The following is a 17,117-nucleotide window of genomic DNA, read 5'->3' on the forward strand; positions in this document are numbered from 1 at the left end:
TGGCATCAAGGGGGCAGGCAGGCTTTCCAACGTTGAAGCTCTCCTCCCTAGTGGTAGGAGGAGGGACTACAGGCGGACCCGTGGATTCATGACCGGGAAACCCCGTGCAGCTGGGCTTTAACATTGAGCGCTCGGTTGCACTTCCGCATTTGACCACCAAAATTTGGTGGTCAAATGCGGAAGTAGACGTTCTCAGACGGTACTTCCGGCAGTCTTCCTGGTGCTTCAAAACGCCACTGAGCAACTTCCACTGACATGAATAGCTGGGGGGCGGAGCTTCGCGCCAGTTCAGTCTCTATTATATATATACTCTATGGCTGGCATGGCTTGGCTGGCATGGGCCCCAAAGTCCTAAAAGCTTTCTACAGAGGCACAACAGAGAACATTCTGACTGGCTGCTTCACGGCCTGGTATGGCAGCTGCACCGACCTCAACCACAAAGCAATGCAGAGGGTTGTGCGAACAGCCGAACGCATCAGCAGAAGCCCTGTACGACGATTGTTGTGTCAGCAAAGCTTGTGGAATTATGAAAGACCCAAGCCATCCCAACTGTTTGAGATGCTGCCGCATGGAAAACGTTTTCACAGTCTCAAAGCCACTGGAAACAGACTGCAAAAAAGCTTCTTCCCTTGAACAATCAGATACATGAACGAACTGATAAGAACCAGAGCGAAACCCCCCCTTCTTGCACTATCAGGCTGTAATTGCACCTTTTAAACTAAATTTGCTGTATACCGGTATACGGAACATAACCTCAAATTGCACCTTAAACTAAATTGTGTTGTATATAAGGAACATATACTGTGAAGCTGTTTATAAAGTTTACCTAACTTTTGCTACTACAGGGAAAACATGCACATGTATATGTTACTATTCTTCTTCTTATTATTTTTTACTCTTTGAGTTTGAATGCTCTTTCTTGCATTATTCTACCCCTTTGTTTGCTGTGCTTGCTGTGTTTTGTTGTTTGAATGTTATGCTATCTATATGCTGCTGCACATTGTCTGTAAGGAAGCCAAACAAAAATAAGTTTTACTCATCTTATGTACCTGTACACAAGATGTAGTACAACCTTGAACCTTCTGAGCTAAACTAAGCTGTCTTTCAAAATAAGTAACTACAGCTGCTGGTGCGGAAAGCACTAGCAAGATGCCGATGGAGGGCTTGTATGAGGATGACGTAGACTCTACGTCATCCTCATACATCCTCTCTACGTCGTAGAGAGAGATGATCTGTTGTTATCAGAACAGTGCGAGTTGGTTGAATTAATTATTCCAAACACACATCAATACGATCTGACAGACTGACAATGTCACTCTCCTCCCCTCTCTTTGCAAACCAATAAACCGCACTCTCCACTTCCATTTAGTGTAACAGCTTTTGATACATAGCCAACAGTATCACTTCCATAGTCACATCTGTTCTGGTTTTTCTCATTATCACAATTCACAGTGGAAGTGTCAGCAGGGGGTTAGAGGTGTGAAAGGCGTGCAGTGCAGGGCCATTAGAACAGCTGATAATGAGTAAGTCTGTGCTTTTGGTGCTCTCCGGTCCCAGCCTTGGAAACCCATTCTGACTGTGATTCATAAATTCCATCCTCATGCTTGTTTCTCAAAGAACTTCTAGACCTCAAAGAACTGATTGACTGACTGCAATTTTTCATCAACACCCTCAGCCTACATTCTCATACAGTTAGGCTACATGTATTCACATCTAGCTGGCCGGTAATCTCTGTAGAGTAATGGCGCCTGACCAGCTCAGAAAACTCCAATCACAAGAATGTTTTTTTAACCACTTAAACCCTATATAGTATATACTTTATTGCCCGGGGTCCACCAGGAGTCTATCCTCGGCCCCTAATTTTGTCTGTCTACACTCTACACCGAATCTCTTCACTGAAAATGGCCGATCTACAAGCTCCAATATAATGTGATGCGTTGTGAGCTTGCATATTTGCTATTTTCCCCTATGACATATCCAGAATAGGGATGTTAGGGTTAATGCAATATGAGAACCTATCAGCAAATGAAGGAAAAACAGTGCCCTATTTTCCTTCGAATTGTTTTATTGACGGAGTCAACAGTCTGTCTTGAGAGACTAGGGTTCATGTGGTTAACGTTCAGGCTACCGTAACCCTGTTCATCTCTCATGACTATCATTAACAATAAATCAAGGCATCCAACTATCTCCTCTCTGTATCCCCAAAATAACCACTCTTAACATCCTAATCCTCTCCCCTCCAGATCTGTCCATGTTATCTGAATGAATTGTGGGCCATGGGAGAGGACTAGTTGCTTACTGGGGTCTGACCTGGCCACTTCTTGTTGTTTAAATATAGCCTGTATCTGGAGCCAATCTGACCTGGCAGCCGACAGTCCCCAGGCCCAGACAGGACCACTGCAGACTGGGCCACATGGAGCCAGACAGATAGGACCAAACAACAAAGAAGAGTGGCTGGCAAGGTGCGAGGTACCCGGCCGGCTTGAGTGTCAGCATCTAACACCTAACCTGTCAAATGGAAATAAACCGAAACTAAACGAAACGAAATTAATGCCTGAACAGAAAATAATTAAAACTTGATTGATCTCATCTGACATAACTGGGGTCTGAGCCACAGCCCAAGAAACCATGATGTTTTTGGGGTTATTGATACAGTGCCAAATGGGTGGTAGCAGACAATGTAATGTGAGGAGTGTGAGGAGAAACATGTGTACATGAAAGAGAGATCAAGAAAAACAGAATGAGAGACTAAAGAATAGATGGATAGATAGACATACAGTATAGAGAGAGGGGCCTATGGTGACTCAGCACAAGCATAACATGCTCCGCTGGGCCTGTATGACCTCGTTCCTCAAGCTGACACTCAGCTCTGTTTCTCCCTTCTGTTGCGATTCACAGGGAGATGGTGAGAAGCGGGGGGTGCAGCTTAGGAGGGATACTGGGAGAGGAGGAGGGAAGATTGGTGAAAGTGGAGGGAGTGAAAAAGAAACACCAGCCCATGAGGAGAAACAGCAGCACCAGCAGACGACACGGCAGAGTATGTGTGTCAGGGACATGGAGACAGGTTGTGTAAATAGATGTACGCGAAAGAACGCAACAACAGAACAGGGAGGTGAGGTAGTTGGATAAACAAGAAAAGGAGAGATAGATAAATGATACATAGTCCAGAGCTGACTGAGACCTTGTAACGTTCAGTAAACATAGCAAACACTGTGGACATCAATTCTCTCAGCACAAGTGTGTTATAAAAACCGTTGACACAAGCCAGTAATGCAAGCTAAAAACGGTTCCATTCTACTAGCCTCCGTCTGCTTCATTTTAACACAGGAACATATGCTAAGTTATCTTAACTAACTATAACAACATTCTATGTTATGCTACACACATCTATGCACGCACGTACACATACCTACCACTAACATCTCCTGACATGAAAGAGTCACTTTATCTACACACAAACCAATATAGTCTGTTGTACACTATCCCACCCATAGTCCACTGATCAATGCCATCCAGGGGACATTGAATGCAGGGTTGATGACCCTCCATGACTAGCACCATTAAAAAACAAGTAGGCTAATTAAATTGTGTTGCCTACTGTGTTGAATGAAGTTTCATTGAAACTCAAACACAAAGCACAACAAGCATATTAAACTCAAGGTCATAGATGGAAATGTTCTGAGGGAGTAACAGTTACAGCAACATAAGAAGCAGTCTAGCACTAGCGTTGCTACAGAACGTTATGTGACACATTTTATAAACTGGTTGATGTCAAGTGCAAATGTGTGAAGCCGCTACTAGGAATCAAGCTAGCTGAGCCCGTTTTGTTTGGCAGCTCGTTTGTTAGAGCATAAAAATAAAGTGTTGCTTGCTGGCAGCTCTGGCTGACTGAGCTTTAAGCCACATACTAACAAACCCCTCCTCTTCTTCCACAACGTTCTCCCCTGCAACAGCGTGTTGGGCTGAGGGAACACCCTGTGCCCCTGGCAGGTGGTGGTGTTGTGGGCTGATAAAGCATGGGCCTCTCGCACCCCTGACTCCCCCCCCCTCCCCCCTCAGCCGGCTGAACACAGGCAGGCGGCTTGATAACAAGCATGGAACACACTCTGAACCCTTTCACCCTGGAGCATTTTCCAAAGAGACATGGTGGAAAGATTGGTTGTGTTGTAAATATAAAGCCATGTGAGACATAATACACATTATGCAGTAAATAAATGCATTTTTTGTGAAAGGTTTTGGTTTTAAAGGGGCTAAGGATTTATGAGAAAAGCGGCACAGACCTGAGAGACACAATACACACAACATGCAATAAACAAATGCACCATTGTGTTTTAATGGGGTTAAATAAACGAAAAGCTGAGAAGGGTACCTTTTCTAAAGATGTATTATTTTGTTTGCATTTATCGTCTAATTTAGATATAAAGTATATAGACAGCAGGAATCCAAGGGCAGAGAGACAAGACAGGAATCGGACTTTGTTTCGAACTCGGGTCCTCGCGAGTCGGAACTCATGCACGCATGTGTTCAGTAAACTGGTTGCGCAAGGACCACAATGTGAAAGGAATCAACTATGAGTTAGATTTAACACTTTTTGCATTATAACCTTTAGCATAACGTTTGACTGTACTGTTAAAGTATTCAATCAAAGCAATCAGGCACCACAGAATGTTCCCTTCTTTAAATGACCCGATTTCATTATTTCACCTCCACAGACTACATCAAGGAACAAGTCTTAACTACATTTTTTTTAAATACAAATTCTTTATTTACTTTTTTGGTATGGCTTCCTTTAAGGGACCGAAAAATACATTTCACTGGAGCAGTCCAAAGAACATTTCTACTCCAGCCACTCATACTAGAGGCCTACAAATGAGCATCTAGATACCGAGCACACAGGCAGATCCACAGATACCTATGGTGACATGGTAAAAAAAAAATGAAAATAAACTATACGCAGCCCATGAAATGAATAAAAAACCATGCTCGCAGATCTGTCAAGTATGCCTCTTGCAAGTTATGTGGCTTCAATTCCACAGCTATAAAACATACAGTAAAATCCAGAGTGTTAACTCTAAGTGTAAAAAAAATGACCCGTAAGAGTCTCACAACTCTGAGTTAAATTAACACTCTAGATTTAACCCAAAAAAAAAAAGTTTTTTAACTTAGTATCTCCTATAAATACCTAGACATAAATATTGTAACTGAAATATTTTAAAAATGCTGTACATGAATGTCCTTTTCAGAGCAATAGTTTGTGACAAATTCTGATTAACAGTTAGAAAAGAGGAAAAAAATAGCAAAATAAAACTGGAGAACCTACACTGCCGTTTTTAGCTCAGTGTCCGCTACCTTCCACCATCAATAACCAGCGCGCCTGGCCCCATTCGCTCACATACTACACAATGATTATCTATACATCCATTCGGAATCAGATATGGTGTCTCATCTGATTATTATTTTTATCTGAAACAGTAAGCATCGAAAGCAAGTCCTGTGGGAGTTGGGGTGAGAGGAGCACTGATAAAAATAAGAAAATAAAAATGTTTTAAGGCCTCTTCAATTACAAAAAAAAAGTAGTGCTGACATCACAGTCTCAAAATGTTAACTGTGTGGGGAGGGGTTGTCTTGGGAGTCTTCCACTGAAACGCTCAATTTTGTCCTTTTATTTGGAATATCAACAATCCCAATGCGAGTTGTCATTATCATCCCACTGTGTGGAGTTGGATAATGGGGATGGGGAGTAGTTCTCCGTCCTTCAGTAGATGGGATCCTACATATTACGTGTAGATGATGTGAGCAGCGGGCAGAGGCTACCAACTCACCATCCGGTTCTCATGCACACCTCTGTCTGTTTTTGAAAGTCCTAAAAGCAGCAGTGCCTTTCGTTTCACCCCATGCTGGACGCTTCCGGGGTCATATCCCAAAAAGCTCTCTAATCCCTCTAAACGCAAGTAACAAAAATAATAAACATAACATTGGTAATAATAGGGTACTTACAAACATTGACAGCAACATTAATACAATAATAATAATAATAATAATAAAATAAAAATAAAGTGTCAGCTTCTGGAAGCCCTTGGAAGTAACCACATTATTTTAGGCTGTTTAGCTTCCCAACCTGAAACCCTGACACAGTCCTCAAAACCCTTCCCATCCTGCCCTCCAACCAATGGGGAAGGGGCTCATCCTGATGGTATAGTGCAATAGTCCAACCCTTTTCCTGAAAGCCCCTGCTGATGGCAGCAGGTTCAACTTGTAGGGCCCCTTTCACCCCATCCTGGGTGCAAGGCTCAATCACCACCACTACTACTACTTTTCCCCATCACTACCAGCACCCTCCCTCCTGCCTCGCTCCCTCACTGCATGCGGTCTGGCTGGACGTGCTGCTGTGGGGCATAATGGAGGAAGGCTTGTGCTGGGCCAGGCGCAGAGGGGTGAACGGCCGCTGCGGCAGTGGCTGCTGGGCCCGTGGCGGCAGTTGGGCTGGGAGCATAGCTATAGCCCAGGAAGCTGGCTGGGGAGGCGGCATACGGGTACTGCTGCTCGAAGGCGGCCTGCGCGTACTGGCTGTAGGCTGCGCTGTAGTCCAGGTATGGGCTGCTAGACACTGCGGAGGAGACCTGAGTTGGCATCACCAGGCTGGGCTGGACAAAGGCTTGGGGGTAGACATACTGCTGGGCCAACCTACACACACACCACACACAAAGACAACAGGTTTTTAGTTTTTGAAATTGCAGAACAAGAGAAAACCTGGATTCCATCTCTTTGATGACGTTCTCACAGGACCAGCATTAATCTTTCTTTGTAGGCGTCTTGAATCTACCGTGTCATAATCACACCCTGCAATACTAAACGTGTAAATAAAAAAAGAACGGGTTAGGAAGAGAAGTGACTCAACTCTCTCTGTCAGTTAGAAAAACCTACAAAACCTGTTTGGTACGGCCCCTAGAGAGCAGGGAAGGGGGGTGATAGAGGCAGCCGTTACTGACAGGTTTTCAAGCTCAGGCACCATCCAAGTGTTTTAACAGCTGCTACTCTTCAGTTGCTGAGCACACTCATGCACACACACACACACACACGAAAAAAGGGAAGTGTGTGGCTGTGTGCTAAAGGCAGCCGAGAATTTTTTGAATTGTAGTTCGCATTTGGTGAATTAAATCTCATACGTACTAGCTGTCAAAGCCTAATGATGATGATGGAGCCAGCAGTGATGAGGGGAGCTTATCGGGGCGAGGTGTCAGTCTCTGCTGGGCCTCACGGCCAGGCTCTCAGATTAGAGCTATGGGGGTCTGGGGACTGTAATTTCTCTCCTCCCTTCTGTCTTCACTTTGCCACTCCATCCATGGAGTTAAGTGTGTGTGTGTGTGTGTGTGTGTGTGTGTGTGTGTGTGTGTGGGGGGGGGGGTCTATTTTTACCCAGGACGTTGAGTACCTCTCCTGGGATTGTTGCTCTGAGGGAGGGATGGTGGTGGCAGAGAGCAGGGGACCCAATTCCATATAAAGGATGATGTAAGTTGTATTGCTTTGAGCGCCTTTACCCTTGGTACTACAGCTGGGGGAAAACACCCACAGAGACAGAATCCTGTTCACTGCAAACAACAGCAGCAGCAGTAGTAGTAGTACAACACACACACACACACACACACACAGAAAGACAGGACAATCATCACAAATGTCACCCTGAATCACACTATATAGAGCTGCATCTCAGTACAGAGGGAAAACAAATAACATTCCTCTCTCAGGGTAGGTTTTCACCATTCTGTCATATTAGTGGTCAGGAAAGCAAAGGAGGATTGTAATTGACATGTAATGAGAGGCAGTTATTAAAGGAAAACTTTGCCCAATTTTTAACCTGAATCACATTGTTCTATTGCAAGCAGGGACACGCGAAAATATGAGGGTACACTTGCATTCTGTGTCTCAAGAACTTGCTCCCAAAAGTAACCGGAAAAATTAAGACATTATAGGACGATGGGATTCAGGTTAAAAATAAGCAATGTTGCCCTTTAAGTCAACACAGCAAAAAGGTGGAAGCATGCAAGGACAGGGATGCCAGCACATAATTACTCCTGTCCACCCCACCCTGACACACTTCAACTTCAGCCAGCAGCACCCAGTCACCACTGCAAACCCAAAACCATGCCATAATAGGGAAGAGTTACCACCACAATCAGTATAAGCTCTTCCCTTCATATCACACACGAAAGATAAAAGTCACTTCAATCCATCACAGCACACTGCACTCTCAAGCCATGACTAGCACCTTGGAGAGGGGGGGGCACACAAATTCTGCAAACCCTCCTCTGAGTCTGGACTAAGCACCAAACATGTCCTGCACTGCGGGCATCTTCCATCCCCCCTGGCGGTGGACTGGTCAGCTGGTAGCACAGAGTAACCAAGACAGGAAGGAGTTGATAGGAGAATAGTGATTATTACTAGTTAGCAATGACACAAAAGGTCACTGGTATCAATCAGTCAATACAGGGGTGTGATGCAAGACACAGGAATAAGATTAGAATAATAACTAAAAAAAAGACTGAAGGGTTAGACATGTAAAAAAAGAAAAAAAAACTCCCATTAGTGATTGCAAGGGAGTCGCATTAAACATCCAGGGGAAATAAATTATGACAAGTGCATACACACTTTTGTAGCAGTTCAGAATAAAATAATGACAGCGCAGTGGTAGCTGAGTGAGTCCCAGACAAAACAGGTTTTTCAGCATGGAGTGGAATATTTAAATCATACATATTTCACTCAAAACAAGGGGGCATACAGCCGTGTTAAAGAGGCCTTCTGTAGTTTGCAGAGATAGGCAATATACATATGATTGAAAGGAACAGCACTACAGTCTACATACTACTACTCTGACTTCCAACTAGTAAGCAAATGAACGCAACCCCCACCCACATACACAATCTACACTTTGGCCTTGCAGTGCTACCAAGCTACTAACAAAGAAGCATTCACTCACACACAGCTTTCAAAGATGACCATACATGAGTGCTGTGAGGCACATCTAGCCTACATTCACATACATGTATAATGAGCTGGCTTTCTCGGTGCTGTTAGCAGTGTGTGTGTGTGTGTGTGTGTGTGTGTGTGTGTGTGTGTGTGTGTGTGTGTGGCCACAGGCAGCTTTACTTGACCTCGGCTTTAGATGGAGTGACCCAACATGCAATATAGAAGTGCATGGCACAAAAGCAGACCAACAGAACAGAAATAGAATGGATAGAAGATATCATGCTACTATTTTAAATACAGACAAAATGGATGTACTGTCAAATCCTAGCATAAAAAAGAGAATGGGTAACGACATTGACAAGGGTGACTTGCTGGGTCAATTAAGGATCTCTGACAGTGCAGTGGTAGCGCTGCGACTGTGGCGGTGGGGAGAATGTGGATGATGACCAAAAGAAATCAAGAGTGTTGGCTGTCAACATGTCAAAAGACTGCCATTCCAGCTGGACTCAAACCACAGACATTATGATGATGTGGTCAACACAGTCTGATCTGGTTAGCTACCAGCACATACTTATGCATCATCAATGTTGATGTGCCTTTGTGGCTGTGACATTTGTGGTTGTGATGAGCTAATCCGAGGAATCTGCACGGTTATCGCACCCTGAAGGCAAATATTGCTAGAAGATCATATAAATACCTCTCAGTGCGCTACGTCTCACTGAAACACAAAAGCAAAGCGTGAAGGCAGTGGCTAGCAAAGAGCCAAGAGATTAGGAAAAGAACAATCCTTGCTCAATATTCTCTACTTCCACTGCAGGACATTTTTACATTTGTGGAGATCGTTTGAAAAACCTCTCCTTTGCTAGGATTGTCATAATGAACACTTTATTTGACACCTGTATGTCTCCTGAGAACCATTGCTTCATTAAGCACATTAATGCTGCCCCCCCCCCCTGAATCCACCCTCCTCCTTGTGTCACAGAGGTGTCGGTTTTCAGTGGCTCTGTCTAAATCGCTCTCTGACACCCCGGTAGGAACAGAACACTGCTGGGAGAGGACTTAAAGAAAACACAGCTCCTTCCTCCATGGGCACCAGGAAAAAAGAACAGGGGGGAAAGGGACAAACACGTAGCGCATGGACCACATGATTGAAATGTCCATGGTTCGATTCTGTCCTGTGCTGCGGATCCTTCCACCTCTATGACCCAAGTTTCCCTGTCTGCCTGTCGACAGCTGCTGTGACAGCTGCTGTATTGAGAAAAGTGTTGAAGAGACTGTGAAAGATGAATGCTAATTTTAAGAGACATAGGCGTTCTACATTCTCCTATATCAACACAAGTGTCACCTAGCATTGGTGACGCCTTCAAGCCCTCACAGTTCACAACTTCTACGGACCATAGCTATGCTTTCCCCTCGCTCTCTCACTATTGAGCACAGAGCAGAACAAACTAGACAGGACACACTGCTCTATCACTGATCGACACCCCACTGTACAAAACCTCCCCCCTCTCTCCCTTACATACGCCACATGTCGCAGGGGTTTCAGGCGGGAGTGGGGTTTGATAGAAAGGCCATTTGTGTGCTTTATGTCTTCGTGAGGGCTGTGTCTGTCAACCAGCATAGAGGAACCTCAGAGGCAGGCAGACAGGTGCTGTGTCTCTCTCTGGGGCGGTGGTCATGGGAGATTAAGGGGTGTAAAAGGCTGTAATAAGAGCCAGCACCTGTCAGACACATGCCACTGAGCGGCACACTGCTGCTGCAGCCTTCAAACCCTCGGGGCTCTGGCGCCATCCCTTGTTACTATGGCAACGAGAGCATGGGCACGGAGGGACTTCCTGGTGCCCTCTTAAACTCTTGGAACATAAATGGATAAGCCCCCAGCAGGTCTGGAGAGATGAACCATGTATCCTTTCTTGTTGCATATTTTTGATAGATGGCTAGTTGTATTTGATGATGCAGATGTTGAAACTTTCCACATACATACTTTATGCCATTTAAGATATTAAATTGGTTTCTTGAACACAAATGCTAAAGATGTTATTTAGATAGCATGACATTTAGACAGATTCTAGGTTTGACGATTACACGGTATCGTAGTTCTTTGAAGCACTAAATTGTTTTTTCTTTTCCACTACTCACATGACTGGTTTGCCGGCTAGAGTTCATGCCGCTGACTCTGATCTTGCATCTTCCAAATGCCCAAATTGTGAATGTCATGATTCATCCGACACTCTATGATCTCCCCAAATCCCCATTTATAATTTGTTCCTGAGGACCAGGTCCACAGGAACAAATTATAAATGATTTTCCTGAACCTCTCATCCCAACCCCCGCCCAACTGAGGTTGATCTGAGTTTGTTTTGCTTTGGACCTTTACCATAAGGGGATGACGTCAGAGAATACGGGTAGACTGTAGCCTAGTTTATAGTACTGCTGCTTGCCAAAGCATAAATTAAACTCATCTCTCCTGTGGTGACATGGCCATTAACTGCTCAGCAGACCATGTAAGTCTGAGACACATCTCCATCCAAGCAACTTCCATTTGTGGGCAGCCCTTTTGCCAGTACAGCACAGGTAAAAAACAAAAGTCTGTATACTCATTCACCTCAGGAATGTCCTATCTAACTTATCTTATTACCGCAGATATGTTAACAATTGCCCAACCCCTGCAATGCTCAAATGTGTTAATAGAGTACTTGTGGAGTTTCGCATAGATGTGAAATTGACGTGCACTTTCCAACGGCCTTGTTTGTCAAGAGAAAAGACAGCCCAGTGGCTCTACAGAGGGTAGTACAACTGAACACAACAAGGGAGTGCTTACTCCCACTCGCTTACCCATACTGCCTCTGGATGAGTGCTGGGTGAATGGGCTGTACTCCGATAGATATGCCTGGAAGACAGAGGAAGCCAGCAGTCAGACACACATTTGCATTTACAGAGGAGGATTGCAGAACAATGCACAGAGGCCACGAACAGAGACTCAACAGAGACAGGGCTCGTTTCAAACATGCCAAAATTACAAGAATTACTTTTTTTTCCTGTGGATTAATTTAAAAAATGCACACTAAACAATTGTTTAAAAATGCATAATGAGAGATGGTAATATTTAACCCATTCAGGACGGGGATTTTAAGCATTATGTTATACTTTAGCTATTGAAAAATAGCGCCGCTATGAGCTTGTGCCACGCTACGAGTGCCGTGCTACAAGCTTGTAGATCTGCTATTTTTGAAAAATCGTGAAAATGTGCCTCAAATTCTTGAATATATATTATTTCAGAGTGAACGATTTGAACTCAAATCTTTGCTTCTGAGGGGTCCTTGGAACAACATATTTTCAGATGGGGGTCGGCGGCCTGTTACATATACTTTTTGGGGTCCTTGACATGAAATATTGAGCACCACTGATATAGAAACATAGGTATTTCAGAAAACGGTCATGATTTAGAAGACATTTTTTAAATTTCGACGTCAGGCCTGAGTGGTTAACTGTTTATTTCAAACATACTGAATATGATGGGGGGGGGGGGGGTCTGTTTTTTTCCACACCTGTTTGCATGCTGCGAGGCTTGGCGCCGAGGTAGGCCAGGTTGACATTGGCTTTCCTCCCATCGATGATGGGGTTGGGGTCCTTGCAGGCCCTCTCCGCTGCCCCTCGGTCTGTCATTGTCACCTGGAAGAAAGCGAGACGTGCTCATCAGCATATATACAAAAAAACATTTCCTCTCAAATCAAGACTGGCTGAGGAAGAAGCGCCAACAAGAGAAGAGCACCATGCTGTGGCTAGGGTCACCTTGACCCCCTAGGCACAAGAACAAAACGGTTTGAAAATGAAAACAGCCTCCATTTGTATGTCATCATAAAAGACCCCCCCCGCCTAGAGGTTTTCCTCTCCCTTTTTTCATAAAAGAGGAAACTACAAACAAAGAACAATGATTAGCCGTTGGAAATGACCCATGAAAGCGCAAATCAGCCAGACAGCCACTTGACAGCTCAGCAATGGACATACAGACCTGCTGAAATATGGATCTGAGAAGAATAACAGGGGGCTTATCCAATTAGGGAGAAGATATTAAGAAGAGTGTTAGGTTCACCCACCCCCACTTCTCTCTCCTCCTGGCATTAGATAATCCCTTCTGCTTTGATTGCCCTATTCTGCCAACTCAGTGGGTTCAGACACCTTCATATGTGTAACGTCACTAACGTGCAACATATTGTTAAAGCTGGCAGCCATGTCTTGCATTGTTTCAGAGGCAGTTTACCACTTCATGTTGGAGGAATGAGACCACAATGTGTTGTGTGAACAACACAGAAGAAAAGGATGCCAAGGGAGGTCAAGAACTGTGCTGACTGCCGAGGGGGTGGTTTACTAATCCTTTACTAGTCTTTTTGAGTGGTGCAACCACTCCAGGGAACAGCAATATGTGTTAATGTGACTATGTGTGTGACTATGAGTACCAGTAGGAGCAAAAGTGGCACTGTTGTGCCAGAAACAGAGAGATAGTGCTGCACTGTGGCCTGCTAATGAGAGAGAGAGAGAGAGAGAGAGAGAGAGAGAGAGAGAGAGAGGGGGGGGGGGGGAGTTGCACCACTCAGTTCACACAGGTGTGATTTTTTAAGCAACCTTGGCTCTGGAGCACCCCCCCATTCAATCAACCACTTCCACTGTCTGAAGGGAGCACTCAGCAACAGGATTAACAGGTTGCCCTGTGGGTTATTTAGCAATGAAAAAAGTGGTACTAGCTGCTTCTAGACAGGCTGTACAGCACACGTTGCAGAGCACCTCAGTATGAGTATGTGAATTAGTCTCTCCTGGCCCCAAGGAAGGCAGGCCCACATTGCTGTAAGCCTGTCCAACCTGAAACACCAGGCCCACTCAGCAGCCGTTGACACCAACTAGATTCACGAGACAGTTTTCCTTGGGAGTTGGGGAGCTTATGTGTAAACACAGAGGGCAATTGTCTTTCATTTCTCTAGTTGGATGTAAACGCATAACAATTTTCCATTCCATCTTTGGCCTGCCCGTGCTGATGCATCTCTCCAACGTTCTAGTAAATATTTGCATTTCTTGTTATGCTTCTGTTCTTTGTGTCAGAGTGTATGACAGTTCTTTATCTGTCTCAAAGAAATGTCATCTCTCAGTGGAGAGAGTAAAGACATCAAGCAGTTCCTTCATCAATTAGGAGCAGCCATGGCCAAGAATCAAGTTATGGTCAATGCTGTGACCTCCACAGTTGCCTCTAGATCAGATGACAACATGTAGGTCACAGACGTGCTCCTCTCAATTATCATTTTCTATCCAACCACTTAACCAGACCTTCCAAAGACACTACTCTGTTTCCCCTGTGAGTCTGGGACAGTCCTCACTATTGAGAGAAACTGAGTCAAAGGGAAACTGTCTGACCATCTGACGGGGTGGTGTGGTGTTGCAGCAGGCAGGGTGCAAAATAAACTACTGCTCTAGCACGTGTAGCCAATTACATGTTTTAGGTAGAACCGACGTCATTCAAAAATCAGTTATTTGTTGCTTGGAATGGCAGACTGAAAGAGACCACCGTTTAAAAAAAAATCACCATCACAACCATATAAAGCAGTGAACTGAGGTCTACTGCACGCGCGCGCGCACACACACACACCTCCAAAATGATAAGCCGTAGGCCTACTGTTCAGTCACGGGCCAGTGTGGATGGAGCGCTTTAGGGGGTTTGGAGGGGGGCATAGACATATGTCGAGATATAATCTTCTTAGTCTTAGTTGTCCATCAACCCGTGATCCCTCATCCTCATCCTCATTAAGCTAAAATAACAGCCAGTACGGCAAAAGACCGTGCGGCTGTGAGTTAATGCAATATTAGACTAGACCTCGATGGAGGATTTATATAAAATTCTACAAGTATCTGAATGATGATTAGCCAAAATCGCAACTTGTAGGTGTAGTGTCCATACATGTTGCCCCCCCAAAAAAAATCGCCACATTTTTATACAAACATTACTGCGCCTTCAAGACAAGTTGACAAACATACAGGCGACACCAAAGTTGTGACAGAGGAGAGGAGCAGAGAGCACGCGCCCCGCTCCGTCTCAATCTTATGACAGACATTAGTGGAATCATGGTGACTTCTTTTTTTCCCCCTGCTACTTACAAAGCCATATCCTCTGGATTTCCCGGTCTGTCTGTCCGTTATCACCACAGCCTCGTCTATGTCCCCGAAGGCTTCGAAGTATTTTCTCAAGGAGGCATCGTTCGTGTGGTAAGGCAAGCCACCCACGAATATCTTGGTGAAAGTAGTGTCTTTTTGAATGGCTGTAGGATGCATGACTTCTAGGGCTCCGTTCATAAACTGGTGTAGAAGCATTGGTCACCCCGGGAACGCAACACAAAACCAGTTGCTTTTTTTAAATAAATTAACCACTCAACTTCCCAGCATCAATAAGGCACCAAGATGCGTGCGTTCTAGTTTCGTTTGTCCTTCTGCGTTCAGTGCGTTGCAGTCCTTAAAAGTTGTGGCAACCTGATGACATCTAGCTACGCATCACGCTGCTTCAAATAGCACTGTCACGTCAAAACCAGTTGCCTGTGTGAGAAATGTTCCGGGAAGTTTTTATACTCCAGCACTTTGACCACGCCCACTGCCGACTCTTGGCCAATCAACACAGAATCTGGGTGACAACTGGGGTTTAGCCCCTCCCCTGCCCCCGCCTACCAGCGTTCTCGTGCACCTGCTTTTGTCCTTTACAACACAAAGAAAAGCTTCTGCTGTTGTATCATAGAAAGCGCGCCTCAGGCACGTTACATTGCACTGCAATAAAGAAGTTATTGTCTCGCCAGTTAGTCTGCTACGGTGACTACGTTTTTAATTAATCAATAGAAAAACAATTAAACCATTTCAAAAAGTGTTATATCTTCCCGTCACTGCATATGAACCGTTGTGGCTGGATAAACCAGCTACAATATTACTGCGAGTCTGCGACGCACACATGGATTTGAGTCTTATTTAAAAAAATATATATATATATATATCTGTTGCCCTTTTTCCACTGGTTGGTTCCCAATGGGAACCGGTTCAGTTATTTTTGGTTCTTAGTCCATGAGCAAGAGCTCCAAAATTGGAACATTAATTATGAATTGAGTGGGCAAAACCATACCTATATTAGCTGGTTAATAACAATCTAATATAGGTATGGTTTTGCCCACTCAATTCATTGGGGAAGTGTCATGGTGATAACAATTTCCCCAATTGATTACTTACACGAAGAAAATGATTTATTGTATTAAAAAAATACATTTTTAAATACGCAAATGAGGCATTATGTTGGAAAACATGCAAAATGGAAAATATTAAAAAGCTACTACTGTGGAAGGGTTATCATGTATTAATTTACTTGTATTGATCTTATAAACAATTTAATATAGGTCTAGTTTTTCCCACCAATTTTGGAGCTCTGCCTCATGGACTAAGAACCAAAAAGAACTGAACCGGTTCCCATTGGGAACCAACCGGTGGAAAGGGGGTCTGTAAGTGTGATGGTGACTTGAACAGAATTAAAGCACGGCCTATTTGATATAGCTTTTACGTATTGTTGCCTATAGGCCGCCTTCAACTGTGATCATATCATAAAAAATACTATTACTTGCTCTAGCATTCATGAACCGCAGAGAAGGCAAATAACTCAAACACGACATGATCCTCCTTAGCAACATATTACCCTAACAGTAAAGTTTCACAACATTGTCAAATAACACCAGTCTCTCAGGACCCAAAGCATAGAACATTCCAGTCCAATTTTTAAGTGATTTAAAGATTGTGTCAACCTTGCTTCTAACCAGATACATCAAGCCAGAGTAATTTATGTTCTGTTGGAACCAGGACACTTGTATAGTTTGGTACAGCACATGAACTTAACTCTATTTTCATCAATGATTAAAAGGGTTAAAGCAGAATCTTACCAAAAAATATTGATACATGCCCTGGTTGTAAAGTAAAATAACCCACACTGTCTGGGTTGCTATAGCTCCAAGAGAACTAACCACACCTTCCCACCCAATTCTCACCTCAGTTCCTTGGAGTTCCACTGCTAAGTACCCAGGGCCAGGCTAACAGTGAGGTGACACCCTAATGACCTCAATAAAAAAGGGTTTTAATTCTCACTTTCC

General features: G+C 44.1%; 1 protein-coding gene across 1 annotated transcript; it reads right to left on the reverse strand.

Moving 5' to 3' along the window:
* Nucleotides 1-4,314: 4,314 nt before the first annotated feature.
* On the reverse strand, nucleotides 4,315-15,527 carry LOC306929405 (RNA-binding protein 38-like). The gene is made up of 4 exons (XM_079509930.1): nucleotides 15,106-15,527; nucleotides 12,513-12,636; nucleotides 11,800-11,854; nucleotides 4,315-6,684 (listed from the first exon to the last, which is right to left on the reverse strand). Exons 1-4 carry the CDS (start codon nucleotides 15,316-15,318, stop codon nucleotides 6,357-6,359), a joined length of 720 nt encoding a protein of 239 aa, XP_079366056.1. The 5' UTR covers nucleotides 15,319-15,527; the 3' UTR covers nucleotides 4,315-6,356.
* Between the last annotated feature and the right edge of the window lie 1,590 nt (nucleotides 15,528-17,117).

This window comes from Electrona antarctica (genome assembly GCF_951216825.1).
Source record: "Electrona antarctica genome assembly, chromosome: 9".
Taxonomy (NCBI): Eukaryota; Metazoa; Chordata; class Actinopteri; order Myctophiformes; family Myctophidae; genus Electrona; species Electrona antarctica.